The sequence below is a fragment of the Sphaeramia orbicularis genome, chromosome 20, assembly GCF_902148855.1.
Source record: "Sphaeramia orbicularis chromosome 20, fSphaOr1.1, whole genome shotgun sequence".
Taxonomy (NCBI): domain Eukaryota; kingdom Metazoa; phylum Chordata; class Actinopteri; order Kurtiformes; family Apogonidae; genus Sphaeramia; species Sphaeramia orbicularis.
The window spans coordinates 19,803,885-19,830,214 of NC_043976.1; the positions used below are offsets into that span (position 1 = coordinate 19,803,885).

The 26,330-nt window shown below is 40.8% G+C and overlaps 3 protein-coding genes across 3 annotated transcripts; all 3 read right to left on the reverse strand.

The window, feature by feature from the left end:
- Positions 1 to 100: 100 nt before the first annotated feature.
- spata13 (spermatogenesis associated 13) lies at positions 101 to 8,843 on the reverse strand. Its single transcript, XM_030123578.1, is given in 12 exon segments — positions 101 to 781; positions 885 to 959; positions 1,083 to 1,458; positions 1,567 to 1,696; positions 3,310 to 3,542; positions 3,631 to 3,810; positions 3,974 to 4,125; positions 4,128 to 4,152; positions 6,384 to 6,563; positions 6,845 to 6,972; positions 7,182 to 7,327; positions 8,676 to 8,843. Coding segments are annotated over 12 exon segments (1,839 nt in total). The 5' UTR covers positions 8,708 to 8,843; the 3' UTR covers positions 101 to 599.
- An 11,397-nt stretch (positions 8,844 to 20,240) lies between these two features.
- Positions 20,241 to 22,615, reverse strand: c1qtnf9 (C1q and TNF related 9). The gene is made up of 3 exons (XM_030122736.1): positions 21,391 to 22,615; positions 21,240 to 21,302; positions 20,241 to 21,059 (listed from the first exon to the last, which is right to left on the reverse strand). Exons 1-3 carry the CDS (start codon positions 21,575 to 21,577, stop codon positions 20,290 to 20,292), a joined length of 1,020 nt encoding a protein of 339 aa, XP_029978596.1. The 5' UTR covers positions 21,578 to 22,615; the 3' UTR covers positions 20,241 to 20,289.
- A 161-nt stretch (positions 22,616 to 22,776) lies between these two features.
- Positions 22,777 to 26,270, reverse strand: tagln3b (transgelin 3b). Its single transcript, XM_030122738.1, has 5 exons — positions 25,839 to 26,270; positions 24,914 to 25,134; positions 24,099 to 24,273; positions 23,896 to 23,998; positions 22,777 to 23,795 (listed from the first exon to the last, which is right to left on the reverse strand). The coding sequence occupies exons 2-5, from the start codon at positions 25,091 to 25,093 to the stop codon at positions 23,654 to 23,656; spliced, it is 600 nt and encodes a 199-aa protein (XP_029978598.1). The 5' UTR covers positions 25,094 to 25,134; positions 25,839 to 26,270; the 3' UTR covers positions 22,777 to 23,653.
- Positions 26,271 to 26,330: the final 60 nt, after the last annotated feature.

Below are 26,330 nucleotides of genomic sequence, written 5' to 3' on the forward strand. Positions count from 1 at the left end.
AAATATGAACATCCTCTGCAAGAAAAGAAATAAAACAAAATGAAAAAAAGACACTAAATGTAAATGCCAGTAAAAAAAAAAAAAAGATGAAATGACAACGTTTCATTGTGAATGTTTATACAAGAGTTTTATTTACAACGTTAACAGAATAGTTAAATGTCAGCTGATGCATCCTCTGGCTGTTTTGCATGCTCAGAGCTGACAGACTCACAGCAACAAGGGCCCAGCCTCTGTGAAATACACTAAACCATGTGTGTCATCATAAAAGCCGAACATACATTGTCATAATTAACATCAAAAATACTTCATCTAGAATTATTAAGACATGGGGTGGGGTCTCTTAAGATTATGTGAGCAGCATCTTTAGACACACCAACAAAATGGACTGAGTCAGTATTTTAACACTTTTGTCATACCTTTTCCAAGTTGTAGGCACTAAACTTCAACATGCAACAAAAACAGAAACATATGAGGCACGAAAACAAAACAGTACATACATTCACAGGTAATACAGAGGCGAAAAATAAAGTGTTCAATGACTTTTTAGGACGGTTTGAATGTACAAAAGACAAACGTTAACAGGATGATGGAAGAAAGTCTCATTTCCTGAAAAAGGCATTGCGGGTGATGCTGTAGAGTAAGTGATAGGGCTTTCGTTTCGGAGGCTCGGCCAGTGAAAACACCTGCTGCTGAGGGACACTGGTGGGAATGGTGATGTGACGCTGGTGAAGTGGGTGAAGGTTTTGGTGGTGGGGTGGGACAGAACCAGAGTAACCAATGGCTAAAAGATGAACAGGTAAAACAACAGTAAAAATTACAAATGAGTACATTAAAAACAACAGAAAAACAGTGGTTTAAATAAATGAGGAAAATAATTTCCTTACCTTTGATCTTTCCGTGCTTGGCTCTTCTGGCGTTAATAATGGCCTGTTTTCTCTGCTCTGCGCTGATCTCCATCCCTGCCAATAGATGCACACATACCCTTCAGGTCAACATATTTGTGACTACGCTTTTCTTTCAGCAGTTCCCACCTTTTATTTGACATCTACCCACATTAGATGTTTTCCATTTTCATGACTCACCCATCTCCTGGTCCTCCTTGACCCTGTGTCTCTCCTTGGCAAAGGCCTCTAACCACCTCTGCTTGTCCTGGGCCTTCCTGCAGCACAACATGCACACAAACTCAAGAGTGGAGGCATTGCGCAAGCGTAGAGCATTCCTCACAGTCAGCCCCAGGTCTGGGTCCCTCCCATCAGGGAGATCCACCACCTCGGTCTGGTCCATGTCCAAACGTCCACGGTAGTGGAGCAGGTCTCTGCGCAGGACATCTTTTTTGCAGAAGACCAGCTGGTGGTCAAACAGAAAGAAGCTGCGCTGCTGCATTTTGCTTTGCCGCACAATTCGAGTCAGTTCCCCCGAGTGGATCAACTCTGAGCTCAGCTCCAGAACGTCAGGTCCCTAAACAGGTTTACAGGTCAGCAGGGCCATAAGAAGGGCAAAAAAACAAACTCACAGAATAAAAAAAACAGATTTAAAATTAGTGAATGGTTTAGGAGTCCTACTCACCTCCCAGTGGAGAATGGAGACCTGCCAATGAGCGATGGTGTCAATGCTCTCCAGTCTCCTCTTCCTCTCGTTGATTAAACTGGCAACATTCTTCATAGCCTCATATGCTTTGCTCACTCCACTGTAGTCACTGTGATAAAACAGTGAGGAAACAGTATTAGATGTGGGGCCGGAAACCTTCATGATCTACAGAGCTATTTTTTCCCCAAATAACAAAAATCTTCTGATGTGCTGCAAAAAAAATATTTAACTCCCTTCTACTTTTTACCACAAGGTGGCTACACTGTGTTATCTTATTGGATATGATTATTTCTTACAATGCATTTCCCTTATAACAATGAAATATTTGATGCATTCGAGAAATTATTCAACTAGAATAAATTTCTAAAAACATTGATATGTTTATTATTTTTATTATGGAGGCTTTTTGTAAACACAAAACTGTGTGATTATATAATGAAGAAAATACACAGTGGCATGTGTAAGTTTACATGGAAACAGGCCAACTATGAACAAATGCAAACCAAGTTTATGCCATTTGGTTAGACTAAAATGGTACCAGGTCCTAATGCAGCACATGACACACATTTAAGTCAATTAAAAAACATTTCTATTCAATGTGCAGACTGCACACGTTTATGGATGGACAAAGTAAAATGGTTTTAGAGCAACAGCAAAATGCTCAAATGTTGAACACATTTTCATGTTTCTTTTTTGACAAAGCCGCTGGAGAAAGCTAAAGAGCTACATCTGGCTTAGGAACTGTGGGTTACTGACCCCTGTGTTAGATCCACTATAGTAAAAAAAAAAAAAAAAAAAAAAAAAAACCACAAAAAAAAAACTAAACACAAGGAAATGCATTTTGGACTTTGTTAGGGAAGAACAATGTCATCATATTCATCTATAAAGTTCCTTATAAAAAGGAATACATGGAAAACTGCAGATAAACTTGTATTTTTAAGTGTTGAAACGTTTATTGCATTTTATTTACGTTTGTTTACACTATGTTGCTTGCATGATCATCTGAGTTTATTTAATGTTTGTATGCACTGGAACTTATAAGATAAAAATAATGAGGCATACTATGGCCAACCACTTCCACATCTTCTGGGATTGTCCCTCTGTGGCTCCATTTTGGAGATGTGTCCATGGCCTCCTAGTGGCAGTTTTTAAGTTTAAAATTTGTTTCGACTTTAAAACTATGTACCTCAATGATTTAGAAGAACTCAAGTGTGCAAAGAGAGATAAATGTTTATTGAGATTACTCTTAGTAGCAAGTAAGAAAGCACTGACCAGAAAATGTCTGAAAAGAGACATACCTACTATAAATGACTGGATTGATGTAGTGTACAATATATATGTTATGGAGAGAATCAGATTTAAACTGAGATGTAAACTGATATCTTTGCTGAAAATTGGTCAAAATGGCTTACCTATGTTTTAGCTGTAAGGCCGGATTTTGTATAATTACAACGATCCCTTACTGGGGGCATACCCTCAAACTTTACAGTGAAGAAGAAAATTAATAAGGGTATATTAGCATATTGATGTACATGTGGACTAAATGCTACTCGAATATTGCACTCTTTCCCTGTAGTTTGTTCTATTATTGTATGCATTTGTGTTATGTTTTTCTCAAAAACAATAAAAAGTAAATTTTAAAAAATTTAAAAAAAATAATGAGGCAGACAATGTTCAAGTAATACACTTTTGTGTAAATGTTAGTGAGCATCTTAATTCTACCTGTGGTCTTTGGGGGTGTATTTGAGCAGCTCTCCTAGCTGCAGAGGGTATTTGCAGATTTTCTGGACTGGTGTGAGCAAAAACCCAGCGATTGAAATGTCTATCATCTGCTGTAGGAGTCGACAGGCCTCAAAGAAGTGCTTATAACGGCTTGACTTCATGAGCCGCTGCAGCTCAGCACAGGCAGCTGGATGGGTGTTACAGTACTCCGAGTAGATAGAAAAGCCCTCCCCCTGGAACAGACAGGAAAGACATTTTAGAGCCACTGAATTAGATTACCATGAATATGATAAGTTGCCCAGTGAGCAATAAATAGAGTACCTGTAAGAGAAAACAAGAGCCTATTTCACTGAGATGAGGTTGGTCTTTGTCATACTTCTTTTCCAGGTCTCGGAGAAACTGCCTCTGAAACTTATAGATGTCTTCAATGTTGCTGAAGATGGTCTTCAGCTGCAGCTCAGTGAACATATCTGGATGTTTACGGCACTGGCGGATATAACCCTACAGGAGGAACAAAGATGGTGCACGTTTACTCTGAGGGGTCATGAAAAAGGTTCAAATACTGGCCAACGGGACTAGCTGGAGGATAGAGTAGAACATTTAGGAATGTTATGACATGTTGTGATTTTCTGAGAGAAAACAGGCTGAAATACTTCCTCCATACCTCGCAGATGTCTTTGAGGTGCTTGATGTAGATTCGTTCAGTGTTCATGATTTCCTGAACCACGTTGGTCCTCATCTGCTCCTTGTGTTGGGTGCTGTGTGTGTCTCTGGGGGTGAGATCTTCTTGGTCAGCGACACTTTCCACACTTTCGTACTCGAGTCCTCCTGGTTGACACGTACCTGACAAACATCACCACAAAATAACTGTTTATGCTGAACCAGTTACAGATTTCCAAATTTCTGCTTAGTTAATATATTCACTCCTACAGTTAGGTTTTAGTTTAAGAATCCATTGATAAAGTTATTTGTTATTTTGAAGTACTGTCTAGTTAAAGTTTAGCTTTTGTTTAATAATGCTACTTTTAGTTCTTTCTTGTATTATGGGAAAAGATTTTGAAGCTGAAAAGTTGTAATAAAAATGCATGAACTTAAATATGAACATGATTTGCAAAAAACAGTTCCCCTATTGTTTAAAGTCATTTTCTCAGCATTGGGAAAGACAGAAAAAGGTGACGCTACCTGCAATGCTATTTTATTGTAGTTTGTGTTGGCTTGTTCATTGCAGTTTTGATACAGTTTTTGTATTTAGTGTTAAAAATTACTATTTTTCTTTCAGGAAGCAAAACTATTCTGTCTAGGCTGCACGATTTTGGCAAAAAAAAAAAATCCCGATTTTTTCCTCTAAAAACTCGATTTTGATTTCGATTTTTGGGTAAAACTACAAAAGACAACAGAAGTCAGCATGTCGTTTTCCTGAGCAACCCACAATGCAAGGCACTGCTCTGACGTCAAATCTGTGATGGTATCACGTGATGAACCCACAGAAGTTTATTTTTTCTTAATTAAATATTTATTGAATGAAGTAGAGTATACAAACAATGTATACAACAAGGAAAATACATAAGTTTGCCAGGGGAATACACTATAATACAATGTCCAAATCAGAGCAAATACTTATGTTTTTTATACCTTTTTTATACCTGCCTTTTTGTTTCCAGATTTATTTAACACCTTTAAATAAAGTTCAACATCTTTCAAAAAATAAATATTTGGTTTTGTGTTCCAGAACTTACATTTGTGAATGAAAAATTTAGCAAGTAAGAGGACTAAATTAATTATAAAAAAAAAAAAAAAAAAAAAAATATATATATATATATATACATACATATATATATATATATATGTATAATTTTTTTAATTTAAAAATATATATATATATTATATTTAAAAACAAACAAACAAATAAATAAATAAATTTATTTATTTATTTTTTCTGTGTATCTGGGCCAACAGAAGTGATACCAATGCAAGTCAGTGACAGGTGTCAGCCGTGCGTGCGTGGACCACGTTAATATGAGTGATCCACATGCGGTTCTATATAAATTGGGGGATCTGTGCGTGGAATAGACCGACCCAGGACACGCTGGAGGGATTCTATCCCTGGAGCTGGTGGATGTGTGTGGGCACAGGGCTGTCTGGGCTCCTCTGCTTAGGCTGCTGACCCCAAGACCCGGACCCGGATCAGAAGAAGACAGTCCGGGACAACGTAAGATGAGTGATCCGCATGCAGTTATATTTCAGTTGCGGGATCCGTGCGTGAAGCCACGGCTTATATTGCTACAAGTACTGTGGGCTCAACACATTTAAAGTCCGGTCATTACACGGACTTCTGATCCGCTGTCACTGACAGGAGGAGGAGCCTACGGGAGCCCGCAAGCGCGCGGCCTGCAGGCACGAGAGAGATGAAATCGATTTTACCATTTCTTTATTTTTTAAATCGTCCTAATTAAAAAATCCGATTTCGATTTAAAATCGATTAATCGTGCAGCCCTAATTCTGTCATTGACATTTTTGCTTTAGCTGTTGTTTACTATATTAAATGTGATGTAGACACCAATACATCAGTCCGATAACACCCATTTATTGGTCCAAATGTCTGTTTTTCAGTCACTACACTGATACCAACAATGTTTTGACTGCTTTACACTAAAATTAGAGTTTTGAGGTTAAACCAATAAACCTTTTTCCTCTTCATATTTCAAATGAATTTAGCCACAAAAGGAGCACAGTAATTACTTAAACTAAAGATTTGATCTACTCTGCATCACCATGGTAACAACATGTGCAAGTTTAACCAGCTCTTATTTGGCAACATTGATTCAGCTAAAAAGCAATTACTTAGCGGACGCTCATCTGTCAATCAATATCATATCCCCATGGTTACCACAACCTGTCTAATTAAGACTCAACTGTCAATCAGCACTGGTCACCACAGAAACCAGTTAAACCTCTGGGTTCTGAACCTTTGTGCACACAGTGTCAAGAGGCTGCCGGAGTTTGTTTGGAGCTAAGCCATTTTCTGTGGTGCTGGAGAACAAACATGGGACACACAGGTCAGACGGTCCACTTACCCTTACAAAGCAGGAGGGGAACCAGGCCTCCCTGTCGGCCCCCCTGCCCCACCACCAGTCCTTATGCGAGGCATCCAGGACACGGATAACATCTCCAGCCTTGAAGGCCAGTTCCTGCTCCTCCATGGTCACATGGTCCCAAAGAGCCTCAGCGTACACTGTATGGCCCGAGCTTATCCACTGAGAGCAACAGACACACACAGATAAGATAAACACACAATTACATGCAGGCTAAGCCCATGTCTAACATGTAAGATTATGTCTAGACTTGTGGACACTGCAGTGCTTGTCTGTTCCTGCTGAACTCTTGCCAAACATCTTGAAAACATACACATATGAAACCACTTTCACATGGCTGTTCATGAGGCACACATTGGAATAGATAAATGTTGCATCATAAATCCAATACACATTCTTGGAAAAGATGTTTGTGACTGTTGCAACATGACAAGTGGGTTTACCTCGTTGAGTGCAGAGAGCTCCACCCCTGGCTGGAGGTAGGGCGTGACATCCGTGAGCTCATCAAAGCTACCCTCCTCTTCCTCACTCACGCTGTCATCAAGTGTTGCAGAGCACTCTGACACACCATCTGCAATGCACACGCACGAGTTCAAAACTGTATGGAGATGAAAATTTCATGACAAAATTGAAACAAACCGCAAAATAATCCACATCTCGGGCACACCCACACCTGGCTCTGTCAACATTTTCCTCCTGCATGCTTATTGACATTCCCAGTCTTAGCTTTCCCACAGGCTAAGTTCTGATCTCTTATCAAACAACCATCCTGGTTCTCACCACTTAGCACTCTGTGGAGCTTTCTCCGTCCAACACGGTCCAGTCCGATGGGGGTGCTCTGGGAGAGTGTAGACGGACGAAACCTGGCAGACACTGCTCTGTAGGGGGGGCACTTGGTGAGAAGGAATGGGAGGCCGTGACAGAGCCTGTGAAGAAAACAGGAAACATCCTAAGATGCATGAGGAACCCCTGTTACACTGTCAACAAACAAAACCTTCAATCCTATGATAACTATAATTAATGATTTTGGATTTTTTTTTTTTTTTTTTCACAGCCACTAAACCCAAAAAATGTTGTTTCTTCACCATTTTACACCCAAAGTTTAAGAAGAACAAGCAAAATTTTTAAGTTCAGTGGGGTTATTAAAAAATAGAGATAGTTTCCTTTAAAAGAATTATATGTAAGATTTTCCAATAAAAACTACAGCAACACAAAAAGAGGAGACAGTCATGTAACTGGAGTCATTTGTCATCTTCTCTCCTCTCTCCTCCTGTTTGTGACCTGGAAATCGATCTAAGCACGTAATCCTCAACGATGTCTCAATTCCTCAAAGGACAGAGAGAGGAGACTTGCCAGAGGAGCTATGAACCAGGACACACAGGTGTATCTTTTGTGGAAGTGTTTTTGGCGATCAGTACCTGTGACATGTAACAGAGATGTGGTCTACAACTGGGATACACAGGAGCAGGACATTTTAAAAGAAAAGCTCCTTATGCATGGGCTGTATTAGTTATTTAAGAGGATTAAAAGCATGATCAAATATGTGTGTTGAATAAAAAATAAAATGTATGTAGCCCCTAAAGAACTGCATATTATGGTCTTGAATTAACAGTAACACATCTTTTATAAACACTGTTCTGCTCACCTGACTTCATAAAATACAGTAGTATATTTTAACAAAACACTGAACAGATGATAGCTGTGCCACATGTCATAACTAACAGATGCCTTATAGAATAACAACTCTAAGGCCATAAAAGTCCTGCTAATGAAACAACCTGAAAACAGTGTAAGGAAAGTAAGAAAATACAGGCAGAGGGCAGTGTCTGTGCAGGTAAATACACACCCACAAACTACTAGTGAGTCATAAGTAATTACTGATAGGAGCTGTTACTGTATGGCTCTATACTTCATTTTTATGGAAAATCTTACATATTATTCACATAAAATTATCCAAAGATAAGGTGGGTGTTTTCATTCAATAGAATCTGAAGTGTTAACTGTATTTTGAACACAACATAAGCAAGGGCTTGTTGAGTTGAAACAAACTTTGCAGCATTCCAAGTTAGATCAGCCTGAAGCTAAGACTAATTTAATACATGACTGCCTCGAAAAAAAACAAAAAACAAAACATTTTTTGGCAACCGATGTGCCTAAACCATCTAGGATATGCAGAAAAGTTCTATAGCCTTTGGGAATAATTAGCAAGCCTATTCACAGTTTTTAAACTCAGAGCAGCTCTCGTAGTTTTGAAATCGAAGCGTAACAGCTTACAGAAGGAAGGCGGTCCTCCTTCTCCTCTGCATCAGGAGGGAACAGATCCAAGACTCCTATCATTGAGATAGGCCGCTGCCTCGTAGCCTGTGTGTCGCCGTTGATGCTGCTCTCTCCACTTCCACACTCATCTCTACCACTGTAGTCTTTAGGTAATGCTGTATTTGGTGTCCTTTCATCAGTGAGCAGCTCTGACACCTCCTCGGGAATGGAGTGCTTCCGTGAAATGAGCTGTCCATAGTCAGAGATGGGTCGGGGTCTTGGGCGCCCACTCCTTCGTCTGGGTTTTATTAGAGCGGTTTCTGCTGTTGCTGCATCTGTGGGTGATGTGGGTGATTCTAAGAGGCATGTTGGGGAGATAGGGGGAGTGCTGCTGGCGGTTGGAGACACTTCTTCTGTTTGGGGAAGTTCTTCTTTCACTAGTTGGTCTGATTTCACCTACAAAATAAAAGAAACATTTCAAAACTCAGTAACAGCCATGATATTGACTTTCTCCTCTTCAATGATCTGCTATGTACAGAGCTGCAGGCACACTATACAACCCAATGTCTGCTGGGAAGAACATTTGTAATCAGAAACATAGACAAAGGCTACTGACACAAACATTTCAAGTAGAAACAACAGTCTTGGTCGATACTGAGAGGAAGGATAAACTATTTCAATTAACTCCATCAGGATTCTCTTGAGAAACTAAAGTCATGTGAAAGTCCACACAGTGATTGGCTCCACATATTGAACACAATGAACTCACATGCTTATCATATTCAAACAAGACCAGCAGAAGAAACTCCATCAATATTCACCGATTTAATGTTATCATACACTCTGTATGTCACCTCATATTGTATGCTAAGAAGTCAAACATTGGCTAATGGTTACTCATTGGGATATTGTTGTTCTCGGTCAGTTAGTCAGACAGCGGTATCAGACCTCACCTCTGGGTTCTCTTGATCTGGGTCCGGTCCTCGGCATATACACTGGAAAGGCACACAGTGGACGAGCACCATTGTGAAATACACATGAACACACACTGGCCTGTGTCCCCAGGCTAAGAATCTAAATAATATTTTAGATACTGAATGCCACTTGATAACTAGAGTTAACAAATTTGACTTTTCCCAGTTTATCTTAAGGTAGACTTTTACGCTGAGACCAAAACACCAGAACAGAATTCATTGTAATGGTGTGTTTATGGTCCCATCTAGTTTTGCGGTGCTGCTAGCTGTCCCAGGCCCAGAGTTCTTGGTAGTGGACTTTGATTCATTGAGCTTCAGCCAAAGGGGGGTAGGGGTGGGTGGGGTTAAGGGGTTGTACTTCGCCAGAGCTCCCTACCCACCCAAAGCTACAGGACTATGAGCCCATTTTGTTCAAGGGTTACTAATCATAAACAAAGCCTAATCATTAACTCCATGTGCTCCTTCAGTATGCCTGTTGGCACAGAACAGCTGGATTCAGCATGTGACCCTGTGACAGCAGAAGTCAGTATATCACAAAGAACAAACACAGCAGATAGAAAAACGAGGGTGGTCGAAAAGCAGTTATGCTTATGTCATTATTTATCTGACACTGAAGAGGACTTTGGACACATATAAAGGCCTGATCTATAGGAAATGAGTCCCGTGCTGACAAGTATCACGTCGACAAGTGGGAAATCATGGCAGATTCAAAGATCACTTCATAAAATCACTGCTTGGTGGAGTGATGTTTCATTTCCAAATACAAGGGTCAATGCCGTACAAATGGAAGACTTAAAGGTATTAATGATCACACTATTGTACATGATAACAAAGGTAGTCAATCATTCCGTCTTCCATTACACTTTCCTCTGTAAAACTTAAAAGAAACCAGTCCTGTAACTGAATGATTTCCAATAAATGTCCAAGTTTGCTGACAAATGTGTTACTGCTGAGTGATGGTGTGACTGTGAACCAACGTGCAGCCTTTTTCTGATAACAGTACATCTTATCCAGTCAGTATAAAAAGATAACATCTAAGACTGATGGCATTATTTTTGCTTTGCCTGTCAGAATATCTGCATTACTGCTGTCAGTGAGCATAGAGAAGCAGCTGGACCATCACAGACTGCAAACAAAAACAACTACAGACTCAAGCCTCGCTGCAGTGACCGACCCCCCCCCCCCCCCCCCCCCCCCCCCCCAATTTGTCTCCCACCTCTTCTGTCTCTCCCTGCCGTCACTAATAAAGGAAAAAATGGTTTAAAAAAACATATTAAAAAAAATGAAATGCTCCTCTTTAGTTGGAATAAATGTATTCTTTCTTCATATGTTTAGCCTCACAATGGGGCAACATGTGATGCATTTCTGGGGAGGACAGAAACACGGTCTGTGGCTTTTTTTTTTTTTTTTAGTTGAGACCCTAAAAGATTTAAGGATTTAAAAAAAACCTTGATGAACAAAACTCATATCTACCAAACATTTTTGCTGCATTAAATGTCTGGCACATTAGATAGCTCACAGCATGCAGAACCAGTTTACACACTGCTTTGGGCCATGTAAACATTGTAGACATTTTAGTCAATCACATTATTTAACATCTAAATAAGCAGTTACGTTGGAATCGCTGATCAGAATGATTTAAATAGGCTTGAAGACATATTATTCATGTATTCATAGCCAGTTAGTCAAAATTAGAATCATTCTATGAGCCTGACAAGACATAAAACCACCTTGGAGCAACGTAAAAGTACTCCCTTACCTCCTTTGGTAGTGACTTGGCCTCGGCCTGTTCTTGGCTGAGTGTAGACGCTTTCTGGTTGAGTGCAGATGAATCACATTCCGCTGTTTGTTGACAACCACTTGTTGTGGTTACAGCCAGTGATTCACAATGAGCAGAGATACCAGGTGAAGTCTGTTCTGATTTCTCGGTGGGTTCCAAACTAACCGGGCTGATAAGGACCTGGTGCTGGTGTGGGCTGGTGTCACATTCATGTTGGGGATAAACCAGTGGGGTGTGTTCGACTGACAGAACCCGGGCTCTGATGGGAGAAGGTCTGCGCTGTCGCTCACTGGTTTGTAGACAAGGCACGCGTCGGGAGTAGTCGTCATGGAGACGGCTCAGGGGTGACATTGGAGATGGAGACGTGGGGCTGGGGGAGGGACTCTGCCTACGTCGAACAGACAGATCTGTCATGCTGCCTACAAGCTTTAGCATCTGCCCCTTAGCCTTCACAGGACTCTGTCTGTGGCCGTGAAGGTCCACAGCCGAGGCACTGGATGTTCTCTGGATGTTTGGTGTCCCGTTAGAACTGCTCCTCTCCGGTGAGTCACTGTGAGGCAAAGCAGGACCTGGGGATGCAGCTTTGCGTCTGAAAGGTGCCTTAAATATATGGAGGTTTTCTGCACTTTTGCTCAGTCTGCTCAGAACCGTCACATTTGGGCTCTCGTTCAAAAGCTCAGTTTGAGTACCAACTTTTATCTCATCTGCTTTTTGACTGTCACCGGCTTCGTCTTTGCTGCCTCTTACTGGTCTCCCATTTCCCACATCAAGTAAAGAGATACGTCCCGCTCCGTATGCTCTCCTGATACTCCTTGAGAATCGTGAGTTGCGAGTAAGGCCATCTCCTTCATCATTCTCCTCATCGTTGTCCTCAATGTCTGAATCACTTCGGCTCATTGTAATCAATTTTTGGCCAAAAATGTTTCCGTTAGACATACCGTTTCCTTCATTTTTTGTTGCATCTTCTAGCCCAGAGTCAGCATGTCTCACAACTGTGCCATTAGCTGCCTCCTGATCAGATGAAGGTGTGTGCTCTCCATTGTGATGTGCTGCTCCTCTACTCTGGATGCCCTGAAGCACAGAGGAGCGGAGCTTCTTAAAAGAGTCTACAACACCCAGTCCTGAGAGTCCAGACCAGGACTGGGGACCACCGTTGTTGTCATTGTTGTGGGCTGAGGTGGGACAGTCAGTGTTTGGACTGTGAGCAGGGACAGGCCCCTTTCGCGAGTTAGAAAAAAGCCTCATAATTCTTGTGGGCTTCCCCTCTGGCTGACCTTTAACAGGATTGGACCAGGCAGAAGAGTTGATGCCATTCAATCTGTTCTCATCAGTGAGAGGACCTGCCGTCATGGGCTGTACCTGGGAGCCACACCCAGACAGCAGATACGGGACTGCTATCCTCTCAGGATGGCTCTGGAACGGGTATATATCACTGAGGGGTCGGCTCCGAATCAGCGGCTCTGCTTGAGAGTTGTGAAGACATGGGAGGGAGTCTTCACTTGTGGACAGGGCCCTGTCCTTTTGTTCTGCCTGAAAAACAAATACAGAATGCACACAGGACTGTTACAAAGACAATAAAATTTACTGACCATTTAAAGTAGGTCAGACTAAAAAACAACATATGACTTTAATACTGTAGAACATTTTTAAAGTAAACCATGACTATCGTTTCTAAGAGGGCATCACGAGTACATATTCTGGAATAAATGGAACCATGAGAATGATCTGTTGTGTGTCTATAGGACAGAGGGGGCAGATGGGGGAGAGACGCAGTTAAACAGAAGTTTCTGAGTAAGACATTTGTCCTTGGTGCTGTATTTCAATGTCCAAGGAGAGTTGAGGCCCAGGTTAGGGTTGTGAGCTAAGTTCAGCTTTCTGTGTGTGTGAGTGTGTGTGTGTGTGTGATTCAGTGCAGTGGCTAATGCATCGGACTCTTTGAAGTGAGGCTTTGTGAGCGTGACTAAGCAATGAAACTTGCTAATCCATTGTGATTAATGCAATAAATTGCCCAGTTTTCTCCAGATTGTGTCGGTGATAAGGTGATGTTGAGGGTTATGTGGTCCTCATATCAGCTCCTTCAAAGCTCTACACAAGGAGGTTTCATTTTCTGTGCATATTTCATTGTCACTACTTTAAAACAATTAAATTCTAAGGCTCTTAAATGAATGAATATAATACCTTTGTCAGACACATATATTCACTTAAGACTGACTTCAAATCACAAAAACAACTATGAGCAAACATTAAAGGCCTTAACTTACATACTGTGTATTTCATGCGTTTTATACATCTCCCTTCTGTGGTGCTTTGTGACTAAAAACAGCATTTGAAGAGCATTTGCGTGCACGTTTTTCCATCAAAATCCATCCTGCACAGTCTACAAATGTAAGCACATAAATAGTTTAGCTCCTTGGCTTTTTCCCAGAAGCCCAATTCTTCACTTAATATGACCCATTCCTCCTGTCTCTGTCACAAAGACTGGAGGGAGACAATACTAATATGGTATAAGACTAGACATTAGATAGGCTTTAAAATGTTTAAAATGTTTACATCTCATATTCTTGAAGTTTTTTTTTAATAGCTGTATGATTTACTTTACATTAACATTACTGCTGAGGGGATCCAACATTTAATAACACAGTAAATGGAATTATCCACAAATTATATCAGTATTATTGAGGTATTCAGTTGAAAATATTCTCATTCTGTTCTCACAAAACACTGACTGAGAGCCTTTTTTAAGGATTGAAGGCAATGTTATTTCCAGTGATTGCTGTGTCGACAGGCGGGGGAGTGAGGAGGGATCCTGGAACGCTCCCATACCTCCCGTCCCCATGCGTGTTCAGCAGCAGATGGGCTTTCTCAGTCAAACTCTGTGGAATCTGCTGTCACTTCAACCAGCTCGCTCCATCACATCGACTTATGTAAACACAGAGCCACCGCTGCCAAGCACCACTGCTGACAGACAGTAAACACCCTTTCTGAACAATGTTGTGCTTTCAAAGCTATCCTGAATTGTCTTCTTGTACTTTCTCCTCCTCAGCTGCAGAGGAGTCACATTGAGTAGCAACTGGAAAAAAAAATGTCTGGATCAATTATTCCATCTATTTTGCAAGCACAAAGATAGGGAGGGAAAAAAATTCTACAGCTTCAGCAGCTTATTTTTGTTTTGAATACTTGTGTCATGCTATCAGCCGTTCTACCAACTGTGCTTTCCCTCAACACCTTTATGCCTTCGCTCCACACTTGGCGCCAACTGCCACAGACCAGTTGGCATTTACTCATACTTGGCAGCGCTCTTAGTAAGAACCAAACTGATACAGGTGGTGGCCATATCGTTGAAAGACCATACTGATTTTATGGAAGTGGATTTCATTTGTGGTAATTTTATGAGCAATATAACCTTTGATGTTCACATTTGACTCACTTTTTCCAATGACGAGGCAACTACCAGAGCACTCAACTACCGAGTTCCTTGATCAGTTCTTAAGTAACCACATTACTTTGTCTCATACACATACAAAATCAAATATAAAAATACATTGTGCCTGTATTACAAATTCTCTGAATATCTTGCATTCTAAACCAGTATCTTACAATTAGAGGTCAGAGGAAAACATTTAAAGCTCTTGTATTATTTCCTTTACACTTTCTGCTTCATTCAGAGCACCATTCAGATAGATATTACTAACTTGGTTAATGTGAGGTAATGTTTGTGGTCATCAGATTTTTCATTAATAGTATATCTAATTTATATATATATTATTTCATTTATTTTAGAATGTTTCATTTTGACACAACTTCAATACAGGATTATGTAAAGATAAAAGGATCTGACTCAACAAAAAAACTTACCAAACCTGCTTACTTTAGATTGAGTTAATTGTATATGCTACCGGCCACACACACAGCAACAAACTGATAAGTCTTTATAAAGATGATGACGCTATGATAATATCCAGAAGGCATATTTCCTATCTGTCCTTTCATATCTCTGTGTTGAACTCATCTTTGCTCTGCCACTCTTATGTATTAAAGGACTGATATTTTGCTTTTTAAAATGGAATTATGTATTTTTAAAACATTTCCCTGTGGTCTACATAAACTGCAAATGCTATGCTTGGGTCTGAATTCATTAATTCAACTCCACAGATCCATCCTCAACCCTATTTCTGAATGATGACACCAGAAAGGTCGTTTTGAGCGCTAGCCCTTTAAATGCAAATGAGCCACTTCACGCTCCACTCCCCTCCAGGTTGTTGGCTATGCTGCTCTGTCCTGTTCAACCAACAACTGAACATTTTAGGTAAACGGCTCGAAGTCTGGACATATTTTCAGTATGGACTACAACCGCTGCTGCTGACAAACTATTATGGTGTACTCAGAGAAATGTTCATCGGAAGTCTTCACCTTATATGTGCAAATGTTGTGATGTAACTAGTTATAGATGTAACAAATTAAGCAGGAATTAAATCAGGTTGCACAAGTTCACTCGATTTTTGCCAAAATGAATATAAAGATAGATTTGCAGCACCTGGAGGGTTCAAATTCAAACTTTTTGAACTATTAGGGTCCAAATACACAAATAAATGTACCAAAGACTAATAAAAATGGGTTTAGCGAAATATAACCCCTTTAAAAGTCACAGATACTCTCTTAACTTCTTCTTGCTTAGCTGTGGATGGGAGTGGCACTCTGAGGCCCTGGTCCAGAGTTAATTAAGAGCTCAGGGAGGAGAAACCCCCCCACACATGGCAGCCAGCTGGAGCCAGCCTCAGATTAAACTCCCAGAGATGAGGATGAGTGCACACCTAGATGCATAAACTTGTATACAAAAGCCTAAAGCATGGTCTCCAAAATCACATGTACAAGAAGAGCATCCTAATCTCTTTCCCTGTACACTCAAAAGCCTGCCTGCAAAGAAGAGGGAGGAAAGCATTTAAATCACTGACTCCCTTCCTGTTTGGCTCGAAGCATGTTATGCAAGAAGTCATAAATGCATAGCACTAAGTGACCTCCTGCCCATTGCTCAGTTCACCTCTGCAAAGGTATGTCCTGCCTGAGGCTAGGATAAAACTCATTAGCCCAAAATGAACTGAGCAGTAGATGAGAAACACAACCAGACAGGGAGTATCAAGGGAAAGTAAGCTTCCCTGTCATTTTCTATTCTCTGGCTTACTTCTGTAACAGACAAAGCCACCCTAAGGCAGCATCACCATTCTTTTGTGAGATGTCACTTTATCTGTGATTGTCTGGACAAATCAAAGCTATAAAGACAACATCCTACAATGATGCCCTAAAGTAACACCACATAGTGTTAAAAGAACAGATTGGCTGATTAGTTTTAATCGTGTGTAACCAGAGTGAAACTTAAGCTGAACATATGTTGAGCTCTGGGAGAAAAAAGTTGACTGCAGTGAGTTCACATTACTGACTGTACAAGCAGCTGAGAAGATTAAGCAACATTTGACAATATTCAGAATGAAATATCTGAATCCGTATTATAATGTTATGCCTGGATGCCTAATAACCAACCATTGCTGCCTAATTTCAAGCCAAGATTTAAAAAAAAAAAAAAAAAAAAAAAAATGTCAGCAGCAATGTGTGTGTGTGAGGGGGGCCAGTGTAGGAGTGGGAGTGTGTATGTTTGTGTGTATATGCTATTCCTCTTCCATCTCAGTAATAATCTGATTAGTGGAGCTTTACCAGTCTGTGTACAGGACTGGTTTCATCTACACATGATAGCCTAATCAGGGAGACAACCGGGCTATTCAGCACTGACTGAGTGTGACACTCAAAGGCTTGTAAACAGTCCCGCAGAACCTGCCTGCAGGGGGGAGGCTTGGCCTGTGTGAACTCCACATTTTATGGCAAAAACTAGGGAATCAAGGTCGAGATTTCAGCAGACTCCATACGGAATGAATAATATCAAATGTGGTCAATTTAAGACAAAGTTACTAGCAACTAAGTAATCCTTATCACATTCGTTTACACTTGAGCTATTAAGATGTGACAGTACATCATGTGATAATATAAACCATTATATCTGTCATATCACATTATGTGCTACCATTCATTTAACTTGCGTCACACATCACACTGTTTATAATATTTTTCATTGTCTGGATAATAAATCTGTATGACGACCAGGCAGACAAACATAAAAGATAGTGAACATACATGACAAAACAAGATGATAATCCATAACAAAAAAGGAATACTGGATATGATTTGGGTATGAAATCTCTGAAACAGAAAAGGAAACTGTAATTTGCATATTTATTTTGTACATTTTAAAAGAGTTTTCTATTTGCCTTTTTATAGAAGTAATAGTTCATATATTGTACCGTACTTAATTAAAAATTTGCACAAAGGTTGCAAATAACATCAAGGGACAAGAAGTCGAGAATTTCTGTTTTGTCTCCAAGATATTGGCCTTTCCATGTGGTGATTGTCAATAAACTATTGATTCATTGATCTAACAGAAAATGTGCTACATTGCGATATGTATTGTTATCTGAACATGAGATTGTGGATTGTACAGTCCTTGTTTGTACATAATCTGAAATGATTATGAAACAGACAATATGTACTGTCTGAATCAGGTGCAATGCTGATTTAGTTTCCTGGTTAAAGTCTCATATTTGGCCATGACCTAGTTCCTCATTTTTGATCTATCAGAAAGTGGGAGAATGGGAGAAGGAAGCCACACCTCTTTCTATAGAGCGTGGGAAGTACCGGTACGGGCCAGAGCAGGGAGTGTCACCAGCACTCACCTGATCTGCTGCAGACTGTCATAGAGACAGACAACCAGAAATCTAACACCACACAGTGTACAAGGCTTAGCAAGAACAAAACACTACTGAGCCTTGTTGTCAACAGTCAACAGAGTAGGCTGACAGCGGTACAACAATAACCAAAAGGCGGCTTTATGAACAATCAAAAACCACACGAAAGAAAGGTTCTCAAGAGCTCAAATCCATAAATATGATATAGATACATGAGCCTGGGCTAAAAAAAAACTTCCCCTTCTGTTTGTGAGCTTAGAAACTTTATTTAGAAAGTCTCAAATGTTTTTTTATTGGGGCATTTGTCCTTCTTGACTTGGCTGTTTGGGGTCAGGAATAAGATTTTCTTTATTTAATCTCAATAAAGTAAGGTAGTGCAAATCAATCTCCAGGACAATATGAGGTAGAGGACTATGACCTGTGGAGAAGTATTAAACACTTAATGACCTATATGATATAAGCCTTCCCCCATGGAGCTATGAGAAAGAATCAGTTCACTGGGGGCAACCTGAACAGGATAATCCTACAGGGAGTGTGGAAGGTACTACCTACTAAAACTGGGTTGATTCTGAAAACCATGTACTATGAAAGGAGATTACACTCACAGCACTGTGAGCCGAAGTGCTTATTTATTTCTGCATTAATTAAGGTGGGGCCCCCCCTGCCCCTCCTTCACCAACTCCCTACACAGCCTGGCATCTCCCACATCACTATAACAACCAAGGGTGTAATGCACGACAATAACCCCCTCTGGTCCCATTTTAACAAGAACACAAGATGGAAAATCACTGCAACTGTGAGGAGACTTGTAGATATGAATTAAACAAGTACTAAGTTTATTATTATTATCATTACTCCAGCTTACAATAACTTTCCATAAAATCTATTAAACATATTTAACTTCCAATGACCCCCTCCCCCCCAAAAAAAAGAAAGAAAAAAGAAAAAGAAAAAACCCATAACTTTTTTTCCTCACCCTGCTCATAGTCGCTGGTGTTATCCTCACATCTACTTTGTTTTCTCAACATCAACAGAGCAGATGTTTTTGTTGTTTATCCATAGTGAAATCGCCGGACGGTTCACTGCCTCACATTCGCCGTCTTCTACGAAAAACATGTCGGGAGAAGGAAAAAAAAAGAGAGAGAAGCAAGTACGCCGCTCCTGCTAACTAGTTACTCCGCAACATATTGAGACAAATGGCTGGCTGACTTCTTGAACACACTGAGTTAGCTTCTTGAGCTAACCTACGGGCTCACTGATAAACTTCTTCTAGATTGCGCAAGCGTTACCGTTCCTAATTTCGGTATCGCCAACCGGCAAAATTAGTTGGAAGTCAAGTTAATTCACAAAACACAGATATATCTTCCGAAGTTGTGTAAAAAAAAAACCTCACAATTACGCTGCTGATTCCAGTTAAAGAAGCTCTTTCTTGGAGGATTGAGCATCATTAATGCACTTGTTGCAGTGTTTGTGAGGGGGCGGGGATTCTGTGGCCATAAGTAATATTATTGGTTGACCGCACCATGACCAGGCCGCTACCAGCCAATCGTCATCTAATATTCCCCATAATGTAACCGCAAAGCTCCGCCCCCTAAGAAACGCACTTCATTGAAGGGAAAAAAAAGCTGAAAAAACAGTAGAGTTACTTCTGTTGGAAGACAAAAAAGACAGGACCTTCCAGTTGGTGCTGCGCTGTCTTCCTCATGTCAAGTCATTGTATCATGCCAGACAATTAATGTGTCGGTATTTGTTGTGTGCATGCCCATCCCCAAATACCAGAAGACGCATGATGACAAGTACATTATTGTTTTTTTTTATTTAAAGACGACAAACAGGCTAAGGAAAGACAGAAGATTACACCATAAAACAATGGCACCTCCCTTTGTTTGCTAAACTGTAATTCATATATAGGCTGACATTAAGATTCTAATTCTACAGTTTGAATATGATTACACGTTCAACAACAACAAAAACGAAATAAAAAATTAAGACAACCTTTATATGATGCACCTACAATGCAATAAAATGGCAGACTAAGAACATCTAAATGTTTCATATCCCATTCATTTTAAAGTGTCGTAATGATCTGATTAAGCTGCAAATATTAAAAAGCCAGAGAAAGTAGTATCATCATCTTCATCAGCAAACAGCCCATTGAACAGCTCTCCTCCTGCCACCTGCAGCCACACCCTGTCCCCCACCTCTAGGTGCAGCACAGCGCCTCCTGCTGCCTGGTCCTCGCTGCTCTGGTAGTTATCCATAGTATGGATGATTTTTGCCCCATTCTTCACGAGAGCTACCTTCACGTTTCTGGAGAAGACAGTGATGTGGTAGGTGAAGTAATAAGCTCCAGCTATGGAGCATGTGAATCTTCCTGTTAGTGGATCGTAGTGATTCTGTACATTGTAAATGATCTTGTCGAACCGGATCGGTGCATTGACTGCTGGGAGTTTAGTCTGAGCAGTGAGACCTGCAGAGAAGGCACTCTTATCAATAACAGGAGTCTCTCCCTTTTCACCCCTGTCTCCCTTATCTCCTCGAGACCCCCTCTCTCCACGATAACCAATGTTGCCTTTGTGACCAGGGACACCGATTTCCCCCTTGTTCCCCGGCCTGCCAGGAGGTCCCAATGGTCCCTGAATGCCTCTGTCTCCTCGAAGCCCAATGTCCCCCTTTGGACCTTCTGGCCCAGGGGGTCCTAAATCCCCTTTAGGTCCTTCAGGTCCAGGCAGTCCAATTTCTCCCTTATTTCCTTTCAGACCTATGGGCCCTTCGACTCCTTGGGGCCCCATTTTTCCTGGGGGCCCCCGTTCTCCATTATCTCCTCTTTTTCCTTTGAGCCCTGCGGGGCCAACTAGACCTGCAAATGACAAGCCCACCATGAATGCCCCTAATCCCTTAATGCTCACTTTCTCCTTTCCTTTGATAAAACACATAAAGTAAAATTCAGCTGCTAAAAGTAGGTGAAAGGTGGTAAATAATTTCATAGATTTAAATATATAAATTTTTCAGCAGGGCAATTTATAATGGACATACATACCAGTTTCACCTTGGTCTCCCTTTAGTCCATCTTTGCCTGCTGGTCCCATAGGACCAATTTCCCCTTTTCAAAAAATTATCAATAAATTATTCACATAAAAAAGCTTAAACCTATTTGAAAATGCATATGTTGTCACATTTTAAAAACTTACCTTGATCACCTTTGTCACCCCTGAGTCCATCTCGGCCGTCTCTACCAGGTGAACCATTGTGCCCAGGGTCCCCTGGTATTCCAGGGTATCCACAAACACAACCTTTAGTTTGTGTTTCTTCCTCTGCAACACACCTGACAACCAATAAAAGAAGCAGGAGAGTAACCCCAAATCTGAAGTGCAACATTATCCCTGATGCACTTTTTGCAGTAAACTAATATCCCACTATGCAAAAATGTTGACTGATACAAGTTCAAGCCAGTGCATAATTATCCTCACAACCACATCCTACCCAAATGTTCACCTACAAAGAATCAATAAGCTGTCTTCACACAGGTCTAAGAGCTGAATGGACAATGTAATGAAAGGCAAGAAAGACATCAAGGAAACAAAACAAGGGCTGGACAAGACCTTTAGGCAACAGTGGGCTCATCCCTAAAAGCCTTTTTATTGGCTGGTTGAGTTTTTAGTTTACTTATTGAGTCCGACCCTGCCAGTTACACATCACCTATGCCCCCGAACATTATTTTCCAGTCCCATTTCAGCTAATTATAAGCTAAGATTTAATAGGACATGCAAAAGGACACAGTTTCACGTGTTACTTTTCTATATAATGAAGCACATACTGTATCTTTCACAGAAGAGGTACTTCAACCAAGGATCGTTTACTGTCATTTTCAATATAGCAATAAAGATAATGGATGACCCTGAGTGACTTTAATATCCTCTGCTTACCCACAGTTAATAACAAGTTCAAATGTTAATTCATGCATGCTTTTTTCAAACGTGCTCTCTGAAATGCCAACGGCCACTAACAGTTGACCCTATAAACCACACCTCTGATATGAAATGTGACCTGTGGACAACAAAGCCTGATACAGCACAATGTTTTTGCTTATTTTCAAGGACAAAACCCCATAGATGTAATCAAAATGCTTTTGTAAACATGTTCAGAAAAGACAAAGAAAAGCAGGGAAACTATTTCTAGTGGTGCGCTTAGCAATATTTTAATCATAATTTTAGTCAGATTCCTTATGTGCATGAAAGAGCAGCTATTATACAACATTTTTAGTAGTAGACTGGTGTTTAGTATCTTACGTAAAGTCACTCAGCAGGCGGATAGCTTGCATGCACTGCCTTAAATTAGACCAATCTGGTATCGAGACGGTTCTATGCTGTCATGCTGCCCCTTTATTAGATTGTACACAGTGGAGTGGAGAGAGACAGGATGGATGGGTGAAAGGGAGGGGCCGCAACATAAATGCAAGATAAGAGACAATCCTCACAACACACACACTCAACGTCCCAGCTATCATTACAACCAGCTTGCGTACAACACAGACTGACATCATTATATTTTCACATACTTTATTTTTTTTCCAATAATTCCAATAATTATTACCACAGGCCTCCAGATATAAATATATTCAAAAATATAAACATGACAATACATAAAAGTGCACATTCAGGCAATGTCTTTACCTTGCACCAGTAACTTCACTGTCATACATGTTGGCTACTGCACAATGATTTACTTTGTTGTACATTAAATGGACAAGAATGTAATCTGACAAACAAATGACAAGGGCATGGCTCAGAGTGAATGAAACTCAATAATTACTCATTTGAGGCCAATATATGAGAACCCAGTCTCTGTAGTCCCATAACCAGGCACAACGTGAGGCTGATTTGGTTACAGAGGATACTGCAACAAGTCTTCAGACAAGATAGCAGAGACATCATGAGTCACAGAGTTTCACTGAGATTAAGGCTAAACAATAACACAGGTAAAGACCATCCTAAAACAATGATCAGTGATAGATGTAAATAAATGTACACAATATTACAAATACTTGGCATACAACATGCTGTAACAGTGATTAAGGACTTTCTGACACTGATGGCTTGTTTTGTGTAGAGATGTCATTTTTCTCAATAGGACTTCATTGATGTTGAATGACATTTAGGTTCACATTAAGTAATATTTGAATATGGAAGGTAAGAAAAAGCTGAACTGGGAACACACATGGTCAAGGGGAAAAGAGGAAGCGGACGAGAGCATGGTGAAGGTGATCTACAGCATTTGACATCATTTTGAAAACAGAATGCTCAGTTTGAAAAAGCAGCAATTCCAGGGTAACTGAGGTTAGCATAGCAAGTGCTACAAAGGATAAGGAGGTTTCAAGGCTACAACACTTGTAGTATTAGTAGAAAAAAAGGTCTGGAAGCAGTAGTAAGAGGAGTAGGTTAGTTAGTGAGTGGTCTACATGATCTGACGGTGCATACCATAGCCCGTCATACCAGACTGGGAAGCACCGCGGTTGCTGCCCATTTGCAGGCCGATCAAACTCTGGCCTTGGCGCAGCTGCTCATCGGTGAACTCTCGCCGATACCCCTGGGCTTTCCTACACACCAGAAAATGAAATAAAAGGTAAGACAAGACTAATGGGCGTGCAGGTGTTGGTAACATGAAGCTCTCCTGTCATGGTGTGGTTTTGATTTTACCTGTGGAACCAGTCTTGGTCACCTTTGTAATGACCGTCATCTTTTGTAATGGCCACACTCCCAAGAGCCATTAGGGTCCGTTGCACCGCAGCCATGTCCTTCCCTAAGATAAAACAATTTGTGAGGAAATGCACTGTCATTGTATCATCTTCTGCTACAAAATAATGCATGTAGACATACGACAGTTGAATATAGAATATCACCTTCCCACAGATCCACAGTTTGAAAAATGTCAGTACTTGTGACTCCATACGCTTCTGCTGCTTGCAGGAATTGAGATATCTTCTCCATTTGTTTGAAGGCCATCTGCGTCTCTGGAATTTTCTTGATGGGCTCTTTCCCTCTTGGGTAAAGGCTGTTGATGAGTCTGCAGAGAATCTGGCACAAAGCAGGACAGTAAACTGGTGTCACATTAAGCTGATGCACTGACTATAGAAAAACTGACAGCTGAATCCTCTATAAAGAGTGTCTCATTTGTTATTATTAGATAACATGAGAAACATTTTTAGTTCATTAGCCCTCCCTCCTCATTTCTTATCAGCTCTACTTTTGACAGTGATTTAAAGATATCCAAGAGCACTAACAGAGTGGATTTATGAAAATACATTTGCATTGGCCATGAAACCATAATGCTTTATTGTATTAAGAATAAAAAAATACAAAAAAAACATACACACACAAGTTACTTAAGTTCCACTAGGAAAAAATCAACTTATCTTATGGTAAGTGCTGGTATAAACAGAATGAACTGAAGTGTGGCATATGAAGCCAAATCTTCCTGGGTGCAGTTCTAAAGCTTATGAACAGATTTTCCAGAGTCAAAACATTTTCAGACAAGCTTTCCATCAGACTACACAGATCACTCAGTAAAAAAATGTAAAACAATATTTTTTATAGCATGTGCAATAAAATAAGTTCCTTTTATTAGCCCGTTATAGCGTTCTCTTTAGATATGACAGAGGTTGTAAATAATTAAACAGTAACTTCTATTTTCAGTGCTGGTGCTGCAGCCACTCACTGTTCCATCCATCAGCCATTTCTGGAAGTTCTGCCGGCCCGGCTGCGGTTTCTCCAGGTTTCCTCCACACTGTGCCATTATCCAGTCCACCAGCCGCTGTTCCAGATCTGGATCATACTTTTGCTCAATCTTCTCCTGAACCTCTCGGCTCAGTCCATAACTGGGCCCTCTGTTAGCCATGGCAGCTCTCCCAACACTCTACACCTGTCACAGAATATCAGCTGTGAGGAAAAACAGAAGATTAGGTTGGAGCTGATGAGGGAAAACAAATTACAACAAAGCACTGATTTCCTCCTTTATCTTAGACCTGTGTCCCAGTCCAAACTCTCACATCTTTCCATGGCTATAGCACAGAAGGGTGTGGTTCCTGGCAGATGTCCCGAACAGGGACACGCCTTCTTATTTCTATGGTAACCATGCAGCCCGTTTCCGGCACGCTGTGTGCAGTGATGCGCTGTATTGGATGATGCTGAAAGTATGACCTCCAGTTCAGACAGTCGTGACGCAAATTAAATAATCAAATATCAGCCATCTCCAAAGTTTCTTACATAATTCACATTCTTGCAATGCACATCAGTCTTTTATTTAGCCTGCAATGCAATAAGCAATGATTAAGTTACGTCAGTCGATCCTGTTTGCCGCATATTCATCTTTGTGTTAACTATTTATTTGATGGTCTTGACTGCATCCAGCGTTGGGCACAGAACTCCACGGTAAATTTGTCCATTCAAACCAAGTGCCGCCATCTAACGTTAGAGCACACAGCTGAGAACTGTGCAGCTTGCAAAAACATATGAGCACTTTACAAAAACAAAGGCAACTGCGCAAAGCTCACGTTCTGGCTGCGACACTGCGTCAGTTGCATTAACATAAAGTCAATAGTGTCATGCAATCAGCGCAGAAAAAAAAGAGTCCGTCTACTTACTGGAGAGGAGACAGCGATGGTCGGATTGGTCCCGTCCGTGTTACTGTCCTCTGAGCTGGGCAGGGCTGAGGATGCTCAAGTGTTCAAGTGCTGTAGCATCCATGAAGAGCAGCACAGGCGCGTAGGGCCAGGCTGGAGCTCACTTTGTCCGGGAGGGGCTGGTCACTTGTTTTATATGCCAGCTCGTCCAGGAGGGGTCCCTAGAGGCCAACACTGACTGCGACGTGACACCACTACCGGACAGCAGCCCTGTAATGCATGCTCAGCTATAGGCGCTTTAAAATGACCTCAGCAGCAGCAGCAGCAGCAGCAGCAGCCAGAGGATAGAACAGAATAAGTACCTTCTTTTGTCTAAAAACAACTTTGTCTCAAATATAGTAAACGTTGTACATCTGATTTAAAACTACATCTACATCATCAGGACCCCTGGGCTGGTGACAGTCTCAAAGAAAATCAGAAGTGGACAATGATGTGTCAGTTATTGTCAAACTA

Excerpts from the sequence above, each read along its gene's own strand:
- c1qtnf9 (XM_030122736.1), bottom strand. The coding sequence starts at position 21,577 with ATGTTGCACTTCAGATTTGGGGTTACTCTCCTGCTTCTTTTATTGGTT. Across the intron at positions 21,303-21,390 it reads GGGTGACAAAGGTGATCAAG|GGGAAATTGGTCCTATGGGA; the intron begins GTAAGTTTTTAA and ends TTTTTTGAAAAG. Across the intron at positions 21,060-21,239 it reads GGGAGACCAAGGTGAAACTG|GTCTAGTTGGCCCCGCAGGG; the intron begins GTATGTATGTCC and ends TGTCATTTGCAG.
- tagln3b (XM_030122738.1), bottom strand. The coding sequence starts at position 25,093 with ATGGCTAACAGAGGGCCCAGTTATGGACTGAGCCGAGAGGTTCAGGAG. Across the intron at positions 24,274-24,913 it reads AATGGCTGATGGATGGAACA|ATTCTCTGCAGACTCATCAA; the intron begins GTGAGTGGCTGC and ends GCTTTGTGCCAG. Across the intron at positions 23,796-23,895 it reads GACCAAGACTGGTTCCACAG|GAAAGCCCAGGGGTATCGGC; the intron begins GTAAAATCAAAA and ends TCTGGTGTGTAG.